At 39.1% G+C, this 14168-nt stretch overlaps 1 protein-coding gene across 1 annotated transcript in view; it reads right to left on the bottom strand.

Moving 5' to 3' along the window:
* Positions 1-3060: 3060 nt before the first annotated feature.
* The window catches only part of glsa (glutaminase a), a 119976-nt gene continuing 108868 nt past the window's right edge, over positions 3061-14168 (bottom strand). The window contains exons 15-19 of the mRNA XM_060827376.1: positions 12050-12111; positions 7671-7747; positions 7525-7588; positions 3909-4056; positions 3061-3081 (exon numbers count right to left, since the gene is read on the bottom strand). Of these exons, the coding sequence (XP_060683359.1) occupies positions 3073-3081; positions 3909-4056; positions 7525-7588; positions 7671-7747; positions 12050-12111 (360 nt within the window). The 3' untranslated portion in view covers positions 3061-3072. The remainder of the gene's footprint in view (positions 3082-3908; positions 4057-7524; positions 7589-7670; positions 7748-12049; positions 12112-14168) is intronic.

Here is a 14168-nt window from a genome sequence, read left to right as displayed (position 1 = left end):
AAGAAAATGAGGAAGTGAGCTTTTTTAATAAACAAATCTCTACTACAGATGCACTCCAGATTGTTACTGACAAATGCTAGCCAATAAAGAAATCAATAACAGCAATGCATAAAGTTATTATGGAATGTTGTGTTTCTCATTTTGTATGTGACGACTACACTTGGTGCATATGAAAAAATGGAATACAAAACTTGAGTTTTTATTTGTGTATTTAACACACTTGATTTGCCTCTTTTAGATAATACCCTGCATTGCCAGCAATACTTCAAAAATAACATTTCAGATTGAAATATGGAACAATGCACTGAAAACAGATTGCAAGTTAGCAAGTACATTAAACATCATCAATCTTCCATGCTTGAAAAGGCAGTCATGTCATAATGTGGAAAAATACAATTACAGTCACAGTCTCAATATTAGCAGTTTAAATATTAGCAGAGACTAGTCCTGCCCTATAATGAGTAAGACAGAAGCATGAGCAGGCTGTTTGACTGTTACACCAATGACGACATATACAATTATTAAAAAGATCCATTTTACAGTGCAGCAATACACACTGCAAATACAGCTATGGATAGAAATGTATATTTTAAAATTCAAACTAACAAAAGTATGCTGAAATGCTATCCATCTAATAAGATTCTAAGCATTTACATACATGGACACAGACAATTGCATCAAACAAGCTTCGGCAGTTCAGGTCTTTTCAGCACAACACTAAGCATCAAATGCTAGAATTAAACTGGAATCCTACACAAATACAAATGATTCACACAAAACACGGCACCAGAAAACTCTCGAATGCTGCAACTGGGTTAGCAATTAAGAAATATAAATGGAACTATATGGAAATTAAATGCAAATTTACTTTTGTAAATTTCAAGGCTAACTACATGGTTCCACAGTACTTGTATGTAGTCTGTATGCTTCAAGCTTCTTAATAGGAGAAAAGAAAATCAAGTCAAATTCCCCAATAGAAACTGGAATAGAAAACATTATAATTTTGCTCAATTATCATTAGGTGTGAAGGTGTTACTACAAATGATTAAATAGGCTGGTCAATTCAAATACATTGCATACGATCTCTGGAAGAAGCAGACTGAGGGTTCAAACGTTTTTTCCTGTTTTATCTGACAGATTTTAAAATACTCTATAATAAATCCTATTACAAAGAAAATTAATTGTATTTCCAGGTAATCATTACGATGTGAACTAACTCAACTTATGAAGACAAATTACTGAAAAAGCTCAGCAGGTCTGACAGCATCTGTGCAGAGAAATCAGAGTTAATATTTCAGGTTCTATGACTCTTAAGTCCGATTTCTTTTCACAGATGCTGCCAGCCCTGCCGAGCTTTTCCAGCAATTTGTTTCTGCTTGATTTACAGCATTCGCAGTTCTTTTGATTCAACTGTTTATGCCTGGATCGTATGTGTGGGAGATTTGTTATCACCCAAGCAGCAATTTTGTCACATATTAAAGCCTGGAATCCATTTTAAATGTTCATATTTGCTGTATGTTCCCAGGCTCAGTGAGATGGCTGACCTTGTAGCTGTACTAGCACCTCATAGTGAACTCTTTCCCAGCATGGGAATGTTCTTTACAAGAATTGATTGTTATACCAACATTGCTTCTCAAATACTAACTAGCACTGTCCACCTACGTGACTGGACCAGCGTGGTCGACTTGTTTGTCCCCGTGAGCTCTCGAAATAAAGAGTCAATAACTCAAGGTTTGTGTGGTGCGAGTCATTTTCTTTAATTCGGATCAATACGACCTGAGTATTTTCGTCCCAATCCCCAACAGTTTGGCGTGGCTGGCAGGACCTCTATTGTAAGAGGTTACTGGACCTTTCGCTTTTTTCTTTTTGACTTTTTATTCAGCTTCCCTGAGTCATTGGGTTTTATTTGCAAGTAGTTGGCTGGAGTTTTGAGAGTAGTCGGTGGGTAGACTATCGCGAGGATAAGCTTTGTCCACCGCAGGTGGTTTTCTTCCTCTCTTCTGCCACTAGCTGAAATAAGTACATCTGGGCTGCGTAGAGGTTAGTGTTTTAGTTCTCATACCTTTTGTAGCCTCTACACAGCCCAAATGTACTAATTTCAGCTAGTAGCAAAAGAGAAAAGAAAACCGCCCACAGTGGACAGAGCTTATCCTGTTTTGTTGCAATAGTAAACCCGCCGAGTAATCGCAAAATCACCCTGCTGACTATTCGCAAACAAACCCGCCAACTCCTCGCAAATAAAACCCGCTGACTCAGGGAGGCTGAATAAAAAGTCAAAAAGGAATCGAAAAAAGGAAAAGGTCCGGTAACCTCTTACAACAAAGGTCCAGCCGAAGACTCACTTGCATCGATGCAAACTAAAGAAAATTACTTGTACCATACAAGCCTCGAGTTACTGAAAGTTTATTTTGTGAGCTCACAGGGAGAGTCAAATCGACCACGATGGTCACAAGTCACTCTCGTAAGCTCATGAAATAAACAGTCAATGACTCAAGGCTTATGTGGTGCAAGTCATTTTCTTTAATTCAGATCGATACAAGCGAATCTTAAGCTGAATATTTTTGTCCCAATCCCCAACAGTAAGTAAAACAGCGTACCGTATGTAAACCAGTCTGAAATTGGTTCCTTTTGTAAAGTTCAGAGACTATTAATATGACCCAATGGAATTAAGTTGTATTAAATAGTCAAATCTTATTACAAGTAACAATCTAATTACCCTGAAAAGCAGTAATGACACATCTTTTTTCTGAAGTACAGCATTCCTAAGTTTTCAAATACATTACTATAAGTTATTGGACCAGTTCCAACACAAGAAAAAAAATCTTGCATTATTACTTTTTAAAAATGTTCAAAATGCCAGTAACTATTTACATATCTGTCAAAACAATTACATTTTCAAGAATATTTATTCCAAAATTGCTGATAATTTAGAAAAAACTTTGAAAGTATTCCTATTTCTGAGAAAAAAATGTGAATTTGATAGTACAATGTTTTTGACATTGAATCATTTGCATTTGTTTCAAACCTTTACTTACAAACATTTACAGTAATGAAACATGAAGCCTCTTCCATTTAGTGGACCTTATAAGAGGCAGGGGAAAAGTAAATTAGTGAATGAAACAGTATTTTGACAGGAAATTAAAAATAAATTAATTATACTAAATGGATAATGTCAAAGCAATAATCAAAGGCAACATAACAGTTACATAACCCACACTTTGAATCTGGACTTTTATACTTCTTAGCCATGATATTAATATTGAATGTATTTTTAATAAATATATAAACAAATTTTAGTAAACAAATATGCACTGTTACTGCTGACTGCACTGTTGATTCACTGCTACACTTTTACACGATTGGAACAATATACATTTCAAAATAAGTAAAATAGGCTCTACTTGTAAAACATCTGGACAAAATCCTAATACTGAATACTAATATTCACATTTTACAGGGATGCTTCCAACGGGTTACTTACAGAATACGCCAGCTATAATTTTCTTACATGTTTACTAAAGCTGGATATTTCCCAGTATTAACGGCCCAAGTGTCTGACTGATTTAAACTGATTACCACTATTAATAATCATTCAGGACTTCATGGCAACTTTATAATTGATTAGAAGCCATATGAAATCTTAAATTCACACAGAGATTGTTCTACTTTTCTTTGTAACTGACATAACATGACACTTGAGTTCATTGTAAGAGTCAGACCTCAGGCCCCGAATTGAATACTGGCAATCCTTTCTATTTTAACTATAATTTTCTAAGACTACATCAAAAAAGTTCCAAGCCTAAAACACCAGAATATAATTGCTTGAAAAAAAAAACACTTTTACAAATTTCAAACTTTAGTTTTGATAATTCAGAACAAAATTACACTTTGATAGTATTGAACTATACCATGCTATCTAAGTTCTCTTTGGAGGGTTTTTCTTTTCCATTGTTCGAGTCCTCTGTGGGCATGTACTTGCTCTGGTATTCCTGAAGGATTGTTACAATGTCATGGTGGCCAAAGTGAATTGCCTCATCTACTGGTGTGTTGCCCCATCTAAAATATTTTTAAAAACACACAAGTTAGAGAACTCAATGGGATGCATCATCAGATACTAAATGAAGGAGCAGAGATAGAACAAACATTAATAATAATCTTTCAAAAATCCTTAGATTTTGGAAATATCCCAGAGGATTGGAAAACTGCTAACATGACACTCTTATTGAATAAGGGAAGTTTAAAAAAAATACTGGTAACTATATGCCAGTTAACTGAACATCTGCTACTGGGTAAGTTTATTATATTTTAATGTATTACAATAACAGCAGTAGCTAAGCATTTAGAAATACATAACACGATCAAGCAGGGTCAGTATGCCTTCATGAAGAGAAGATCCATTCCAATCAAATTTACTTGATTTTTAAAAATTTTAAATCATTCATGGCATGTGGGCATCATTGGCTGGCCAGCATTTATTACCTGTCCCTAGTTGACCTTGAGGTGGTGGTGGTGAGCTGCCGCCTTGAACTTTGTCTGAATATTGTCCAGATCTTCTTGCATTTAAACACAGGCTGCTTCAGTATCTGAGTGTGAATGGTGCTAAATATTTTGCAATCATTGGCAAACATCCCCGTTTCTGAATTTATGATGGAGGTAAGGTTATTGATGAAGCAGCTAAAGGTTGTTGGGCCTAGGATACTACCCTGAGGAACTCCTGCAGAGATAAGACCATAAGACATAGGAGTGGAAATAAGGCCATTCGGCCCATCGAGTCCACTCCGCCATTCAATCATGGCTGATGGGCATTTCAACTCCACTTACCAGCGTTCTCCCCGTAGCCCTTAATTCCTCGAGACAACAAGAATCTATCAATCTCTGCCTTGAAGACATTTAGCGTTCCGGCCTCCACTGCACTCCGCGGCAATGAATTCCACAGGCCCACCACCCTCTGGCTGAAGAAATTCTCCGCATTTCTGTTTTGAATTGACCCCCTCGAATTCTGTGTCCATGGGTCCTAGTCTCCTCGCCTAATGGAAACAATTTCCTAGTGTCCACCCTTTCCAAGCCATGTATTATCTTGTATGTCTCTATTAAGTCTCCCCTCAATCTTCTAAACTCCAATGAATACAATCCCAGGGTCCTCAGCCGTTCCTCATATGTTAGACCATGTTAGATGTCCTGGAGCTGAGATGACTGACTTCCAACAATGACAACCATCTTCCTATGTGCCAGGTATGACTCCAAGCAGAAAGTTTGCCCCCGATACCCATTAATTCCAGTTTTGCCAGGGCTCCTTGATTCCCCACCTGGTCAAATAGAATATAGAAAAGTACAGCACAGAACATGCCCTTTGGCCCACAATGTTGTGCCGTGGTTTAATCCTAATATAAAATATAATAACTTATCCTACACACCCCTCAACTCTCTGCTATCCATGTGCATGTCAAGCATACGCTTAAATGTCCCTAATGACGCTGCTTCCACCATCACAGCTGGCAACGCATTCCATGCATTCACAACTCTGCATAAAGAACCTACCTCTGACGACTCCTCTTTACCTTTCTCTTAATATCTTCAAACTATAGCCCCTCGTACCAGTCAACCCTGCCCTGGGGAAAAATCTCTGGCTATTGACTATCTATTCCACTCATTACCTTGTCTACCTCGATCAGGTCTCCTCTCTTCCTCCTCCTCTCCAGAGAGAAAAGTCCGAGCTGATTCAATCTTTCTTCATAAGGCAAACCCTCCAGTCCAGGCAGTATCCTTGTAAACCTTCTTTGCACCCTCACCAAAGCCTCTGTATCTTTCCTATCGTAGGGTGACCAGATCTGGACACAATATTCCAAGTGTGGTCTCACTATGGACTTGCAGAGCTGCAGCAGCCTTAATGTCAAGAGCTGTCACTCTCACCTCACCTGTGAAATTCAGCTCTTTTATCCAATATTTGAACCAAGGCTGTAATGAGATCAGGAGCTGGGATGCCCTAGCAGAACCTAAATTGGACGTCACTGAGCAGATGCTATTTGATAGCACTGTTTATGATCATTCCATCACCCTGATGATGATCAAGACCTATGGAGCCATGATTAGCTGGGTTGGATTTGTCCTGCTTTTTGTGTACAGGACATACCTGGGTAACTGTAGTGGAACAGCTTGGCTAGGGGAGCAGCAAGCTCTGGAATGCAAGTTTTCAGTACTATGGCCAGAATGCTATCAAGGTCCATAGTCTTTGCAGGATGGAGGAGCACTGATTCATCAGTTGAAGAGGGAATGGTATGTGGTAATTAGCAGAAGGTTTCCTTGACCATGTTTAACCCAAAGCCATGAGACTTCCTGGGGTTTGGAATCAATATTGACGACTCCCAGGGCAACTCCAACCTGAGTGTAAACTGCTGTGCTGCCAGTGGGATAGGATGTATCCAGGGATGATGATGGGGTTGTCTGTTAAGACGACATAATCCGGCATGCCTGATTTAAATCAAGGATTCCCCTTCACTGTAGTTGACAGGGCCTTCAACAATGTCTGACCCATTTCCAACATTTCTGCCATCGCCACTTCTTCTACCAATGAGAACCACAGTGGAGTTCCCCAGTCCTCACTTTCCCACACCATCCACTACCATTTCCATTATTCCACCAAACATTTTCACACCTCCTTCCCTTTCAGCATTCCGAAGGGACATTTCTCTGTGAGCCCCGTCCATTCCTCTATCAGCTCATTTGTCTCCTACAGCACCTTCCTGTGCAATTGCAGGTGGTGTAACACTTGCCCTTTTACCTCCTCCTGCCCCCAAAAATCCTTTACAATGAAGCAGTAATTGACTTGTACTTCTTTCAATCTACTCTCCTGTAAACCACCGCTCATAATGCTGTCTTTTCTACATGGGGGAGACAAAACACAGATTGGGTGATTTGCTCTGTCTCTAAGCATGACCTTGGTTTTCCAGGTAGCTACCATTTCAATACACCCTGTTACATTCATATTTTTGTCCTAGGCCTGCTGTGGTGTCCCACTGAAGACCAGTGTAAACTAGAGGAATACCACTTCATTTTTCATTTAGGCACTTTACAGCCTTCTTGAGTCAATGGTGATTCAACAACCTTGGGCCAGGAACACCATCCTCCATTTTGATTGCACATCCCACCAATACCTTGTTTACATGGTTTTGCTTGCTTATAGCAGAGCCACCAATATTCTGCTATTGTCCTTTGCTTTGCAACACCTTTTCCTGTCCTAACCTGACGTTCTGTTCTACTGGCTCCGCCTCACTTCTATCTACAGAAAAAAACTTATCACTTTCACATTTTCCGCAACCCTCCCTTCCAGTCTGAAGAAAAGACGTTTTGGACTTGAAAACATTCACCTCTGTTCCTCTCCACAGAATCCTCCTTTTTTGCTGAGCTTCTCCAGCAGTTTCCATTTTTTTCAATATCAAGTTAGTGAGACCTAATTTAAAGGGCAGATTTTGCACAATTTATTGCTTTTATGCAACTTAAAATAGTGTCAGGTTAAGACCAACTCACCTGTCTTTAGGAAATGGGTTTACTTTGCATGCTTCTAACAAAAAGTGAACCACCTCCACGTGACCTACAAATCAAAATACACAATTAAACTCTAAGCTACATCATCTGGCTCTTCAGGGCTTGTTATTTCTGCAACTGAAATTTACCTTCTGCAGCTGCTACATGCAGTGCTGTTCGTGAATCATAGTCCCTTTGCTCCATGTCCATAGCAGACAAAGCAAATCTGGAACAAAAAAAAACGTTTTTGACAGTTTTTTTCCTGGTCAAAGACAAAAACATTAAAATGACTTTTTTTTTTCATTTATAGAAAATGAAAATAATCCACAATGTTTTATTTTAAATGCAAACTATTAATATATGTGGAACCTAAATCCTTTCTAGTTTCTCCAGTTCTAGTCACTTTTTCATGTGACCATCGATTCCAATAATTATTGGAAAGAGCTAATAAAGTTAATGCTTGAGGCCTTGAGACACAATTTTGTTTTGGCTCAAGGTTATTTTAGCAGTCTCATCTACCTTAAAACAACTCAACAAAAACCAAAAGTTTCTTCTTACAAAAACACACCACCTAGAACTGTAAGTCTATTAAGTCAAGCCCACAATAAACCATAAGTGCCCTTTCAGTCATCATTGATTTGAGACAAATGCTGGACTAATCGGAAGGTATTACATGCATCCTCCATATCTGGAATATTGAAATACAAGGAAAATTCAAACTGAACAGCTACATTAGACAGATGTCTAACCAAGTAACTGCAAAATGTTTAAAATACAATCATATGTTTTGGAGAGCAAAGACTATTTTAAAGTGAGATTTCGAATTTGTAGAGAAGTTTTCTTTCAACTGTACATGAGCTTGATTACACAGCAGCTGGAGTACTATGTGCAGTTTATCTCTCCATATCTCAGGGAAGATATTATTGCCACAAAGACTGTGCAACAAAGGCTCACCAGATGCATTTCCAAAGTGGCAAGACTGTCCTAAGACGAGAGATTGGGCAAACTAAGCAGTGGACCCACTGGTCAGTCTGAAAAACAACACTCCATCACCACCCGCTGTCCAGTTCTATATCCAAATGGCTAATTCGCCATGTATTCCATGTAATCTAACCTTGTTAACCAGTCAACCATGAGGAACCTTGTCAAACGCCATACAGAAGCCCATACAGATCATGTCTACTGCTTTGCTAGCATTAATCCTGTTTGTTACTTCTTCAAAAAAACTTATATCAAGTTAGTAAAATACATGCACAATGCCATGTTGACTGTCCCTAATCAGTCCTTGCCTAATACATGTAAATCCTGTCCCTCAGGATCCCCTCCAACAACTTGCCCACCACTGTTGTCAGGCTCACCAGTCTATAGTTCCATGGTTTTCCCTTATAATCAACTGCTTTTCGTCATTTTCCACTTTCAAGGAAATATCAACCTGCACCCCAAGATCTCTTTGTTCAGCAACACTTCCCAGGACCTTACCATTAAGTGTATAAGTCCTGCCCTGATTTGCCTTTCCAAAAATGCAGCACCTCACACGTATCTAAAATTATACTCTATGTGCCACTCCTTGGCCCACTGGCCCAACTGATCAAGATCCCATTGTACTCTGAGGTAACCTTCTTTGCTGCCCACTACACTACCCATTTTGGTGTCATCTGCAAACTTACTGACTATACCTCTTATGTTTACATCCAAATCATATATACAAATGACAAATTGCAGTGAACCCAGCACTGATCCTTGCACTACACCACTGGTCACAGGCCTCTGGTCGGAAAGGCAACCATTCACCATCACCCTCTGTCTTCTACCTTTGAGCCAGTTCTGTATAAAAACAGCTTGTGCTCCCGGTATTCCATGTGAACTAACCTTGCTAACCAGTCTGCCATGAGAAACCTTGTTGAACACCTTATTAAAGTCCATTTAGATCACATCCACTGCTCTGCCAACATCAATCCTATTTGTTACTTTTTCAAGAAACTTAATCAAGTTGCAGCTGTACATAACATGGATTGGGCCCCTTTTGGAATATTGTGCGCAATTCTGGTCTCCTTGCCATAGGAAGGTTGTTGTGAAACTTCAAAAGTGTTCAGAAAAGATTTACAAGAATATTGCCCAGGTTGGAGAGTTTGAACTATAATGAGAAGCTGAATAGCCTGGGCTGTTTTCCCTGGAATGTCGGAGGCTGAGGGGCGACCTGATAGAGTCTATAAAATCATGAGGTGCATGGATAGGGTGAATAACCAAGGTCTTTTCCCTGGGGTGGGGAAGTCCAAAACTAGAGGGCATAGGTTTAAGATGAGAGGGGAAACACTTAAAGGGGACCTAAGGGGCAACATTTTCATGCAGAGTGTGGTGCATAGAATGAGCTGCCATAGGAAGTGGTGGAGGCTGGTACAATTACAATATTTAAAAGTAATCTGGATATGAATAGGAAAGTTTATAAAGATATAGGCCAAATGTTGGCAAATGGGATTAGATTCATGTATGATATCTGGTCAGCATGGATGAGTTGGACCAAAAGGTCTGTTTTCATGCTGTACAGCTCTATCATTCTATGCTTTATATTCTCTGATGATTTGAAAGATGATTTCATTGAAACCTACAAAGTAGGATAGAGAGTGGTTTCTCCTGGTCAGAGTCTAAAACCTGGGGACACAATTTAAGAATAAAAAGGAATAGCTTGATGGTCCAAGATGACATTATTTTATTGAGAATTGTGAACCGTTACAATTCTGTACCATGGTCGAATATGGAAGCATAATCTTTGAATAGGTTTAAGGGAAAGATCAATAGATTTCTGATGACCTGTGGCATATAGGGTTGTATGGATTGGGTGAGTAAAAGACAGTGAAGTCTTTGATTAGTCATGATCGTACTGAATGGTGGGACAGGCTTGATGGATTGAATAGTCTACTAGGATGTAGGATTTCAAGACTGGGGCCCATTTTTAAGCTAAGAAGAGAAAGATTAAAAAAAAGACATGGGGGCAATTTTTTTTTAAACACAGAGGGGGTTCGCGTGCGTAATGAACTTCCTGAGGAAGTGGAGGGTGTGGTTACAAGTACATTTAAAAGACATTTGGATAAGTATATGAAGTGAAAAAGTTTGGAGGGATAAATGCCTGGAGCAGGCAGGTGGGGCTAGTTTAGTTTGGGATTATGATCGGCATGGACTGGTTGGACTGAAGGATCTGTTTCTGTGCTGTATGACTATGCTCCTTTGTATACATGTCTACTTCCTCCTACAACCTTATATGGCAGCATTTGATAAAGACCTCTTATTTTATCACAGGAAGAAAACGCAGCTTACATCAGAAATTAGCAATGTAAACAGCAAAGGATATCACTAGTCCTCTGAATTTTAATAAGATTTATATAGAGTTATTTGCAATGCTTAAATTTATTTTATATGAAGTTTGGTCTGATGATAGATTATCCTTCCCAGATATGCATTTAACTGCTTTGCCAATTGTCTTCTCAATTTTTGTTTTGAGTTTCCAAATCCTCCATTAATTTGAAAATGAGTACATTCCATTCAAACCTTGAGCTTAAACAAAGCTCAAAGCAACTACATCACCTATTTACAAAATAGACAGCAAATTTTAAAAAAAAAGAGATGCATCCCCTTCTATTGCTGTTAGAATCTTTTGTAAATATAGCACGATAATCCAGCATTAAGCGATTAAAGCTGCCATACAGAAAGCGGTAGCTTTCAAATTAGGATATTTACAACTCACTATGAGCAGTTTATTTTCTCAGTTATGACAGATTTGTTAAAAAATGAATAGAGCCAAAAACAATAGATACAGCAATGCATAAAAGCTTTCAACAAGTGAGAAAGTAGAAAAATACTGGACTCGACAAGGTTTACAATTATTTCAGTACACTCACAGCTCATTACATTCAAACATATGCTTTTAAAGTGCTTAAGAAAACAATCTTTTTCAAATACAGTAACTAAAATAGCACTCAAATATAAAGCTTCCACTTGCACTAAATGTGTGACCTCAACAGATGGGAACTACAGCTATTTCGAGATAGCATTTATTGCTATGGCAAACAAAACTCAATGTCCCCTATAATTCTTTTTAATCTACTGTACTCAGTGGGCCAAAATAGTTAATACAGTTGCAGCTCTATAGCTTAGCTGTTACATCAATTTGTGACCGATAGGCTGGATAAGAGACTAGATTTTTGTCATAGCTCTTTGGTAACAATAACAACTGTGATTTATTAAATCCTTTTTTTGTTCTTCAACTGCTAACTGAGAATGGTTATTCACCCAGGGAAGGCTGAACATGCATAGAATTCACCAAATCTAAATGGAACTGGTGGGTTTCCTGTCTTCTCTTATAATTGAAAACTTACAGGGTTTTGGGCTGCTTCATACTGACAAAAAAAAGTTAACATGAAGAGGACGTTATAGAAGCATTTACAAACACAAGTCCATGCACCATTTTTAATTAGCTAAACAACATGTAGCCTCACATATGAAGCAATCTTTGAAGTTCAACTTTAAATATTACCTTCTAAGTGCAGACACATCTCCAGTATATGCAGCAAAGAGAAGATTGATCACTGACTTCACCTAAAAGATAGAAAAACACAAAAAAGCATATTTGGTTTTTATTCATATTTGTTTCCACTACTGACTCATGCTTTTAAATATGTCACATATATTAAAATACTATGGGGGAAAAGAAACCATAAATACCCTTGCTTTTTGCCACTATAATTTTTAAAACTTGAGTATCTAGGTACTTAGGATAAGTTACAATTAGGATAGATCATTCAACGCCTCAAGAGAGAGTTTTACCATTCAGTTCACAGTTGATTTATATCTCAAAATCATTTACTGCTGTCAATTTATTTCTCAATTCTAAAAATTTTTCTTTACTTAAGTCTGAAACCTGGATTTGAGATTCTCTTTTCAAATATAGTTATTTCAAAACTCAATAATTATCACTAATTATGTGATTGTCTCTCATCAGATTATTAAATAATACTGGTTTAGTATTCAATAGTAAGTCCAACATGATATATTCCTTTGACACTTAAAAGGAACGCTTCATATTCCTCCTCAGGACCCTTCAACCACAAGGGATAAATACTGATCTCAACAGCTTCCTCATGACCCCTCTCCCCACATTATCCCAGTCCAAAGCCTCCAAATAAGTACCGCCCTCCAGTCCCATCCATTTGACCTATCACCTTCTCATCTTTACCACTTCAGCTTTTCCAGCCTATTTGTACATTTAAATTTCCCATGATAACCACCTTTTTTGCTATTTGCTTCCCTGATCTCTGTATTAATACACCCTCATTATTTCTATCTGAAGATTTGTAGACAATTCATACAAGAGTCTGGTGTGTCCCTTGCTGATCCTTAACTCTACCCATACTGTTTCCATTACCTGAGTCAAGAGTGTGGTGCTGGAAAAGCACAGCCAGTCAGGCAGCATCCGAGCATCCAAGTAGAATCGATGTTTTGGGCATAAACCTTTCATCAGGAAGGAGGCTTGTGGGTCAGGGTTGAGAGATAAATGTGAGGAGGGTGGGGTTCAGGGGAAGTACCTAGGAAGGCGATAGGTGGATGAAGGGGAGGGAGAAGGTGATAGGTCAAATGGATGGGACTGGAGGGCGGTACTTATTTGGAGGCTTTGGACTGGGATAATGTGGGGAGAGGGGTCATGAGGAAGCTGTTGAGATCAGTATTTATCCCTTGTGGTTGAAGGGTCCCGAGGAGGAATATGAAGCGTTCCTCCTCCAGGCATCAGATGGTAACTGTTTGGCGGTGGAGGTGACCCAGGACTTGCATGTCCTTGACTGAGTGGGTGGGGGAGCTTAAGTGTTCAGCCACGGGCAGTGGGTTCCGATTCTCCTGAGAAGGGCTCATGCCCGAAATGTTGATTCTCCTGCTCTATGGATGCTGCCTGACCTGCTGTGCTTTTCCAGCAACACATTTTCAGCTTTCATACAGTCTGGCCACTCCTCTGCTTTTGGAGTTAAAGGAGGAGAAAAATATCCTATTGTATCGCTCCTGCTGTAACTTCATACATTCCCAATCAGTTAAACTTGTCTCTTATAGCAGAGCAATGTCAACCTTTCCTCCTTATGTTTTGACAGCACCTTTTTCCTTTTAATGGGGGAATGGCTCCCCTTTATATTCTCCAGGTGTACCATCTGAAGAGATTGTTAGCCATGACAACAGAGCGGCACTGCTGCCTCACAGCTCCAGGGACCTGGGTTCGATTCCAGCCTCAGGTGACTGTCTGTGTGGAGTTTGCACATTCTCCCTGTCTGCGTGGGTTTCCTTCAGGTACTCCAGTTTCCTCCCACAATCCAAAGATGTGCAAGCCAGGTGAATTGGCCATGCTAAATTGCTCATAGTGTTAGGTGCATTAGTCAGGGGTATATATAAGGAAGGGGAATGGGTCTGGGTGGGTTACTCTTTAGAGTGTCGATGTGGTCTATCTAATCATGACTGCCCACTATAGCCTGCGGTTCCCTGTGAGGAAGAAGCCCATTCAATGTGCAGCCAGTGGAAAAAACACAGACTTTATCAAACCTTAAAACTATCCCTACAAAAACTAAAACTAAAAAAAACTATCCACTACTCCTAACTTAAACAAATAAAAACAAGCC

The sequence above is a fragment of the Hemiscyllium ocellatum genome, chromosome 7 (genome assembly GCF_020745735.1).
Source record: "Hemiscyllium ocellatum isolate sHemOce1 chromosome 7, sHemOce1.pat.X.cur, whole genome shotgun sequence".
NCBI classification, from domain to species: Eukaryota; Metazoa; Chordata; class Chondrichthyes; order Orectolobiformes; family Hemiscylliidae; genus Hemiscyllium; species Hemiscyllium ocellatum.
The sequence above is the reverse complement of the archived record's forward strand: the minus strand, read 5'-3'. Positions and strand labels throughout refer to the sequence as shown.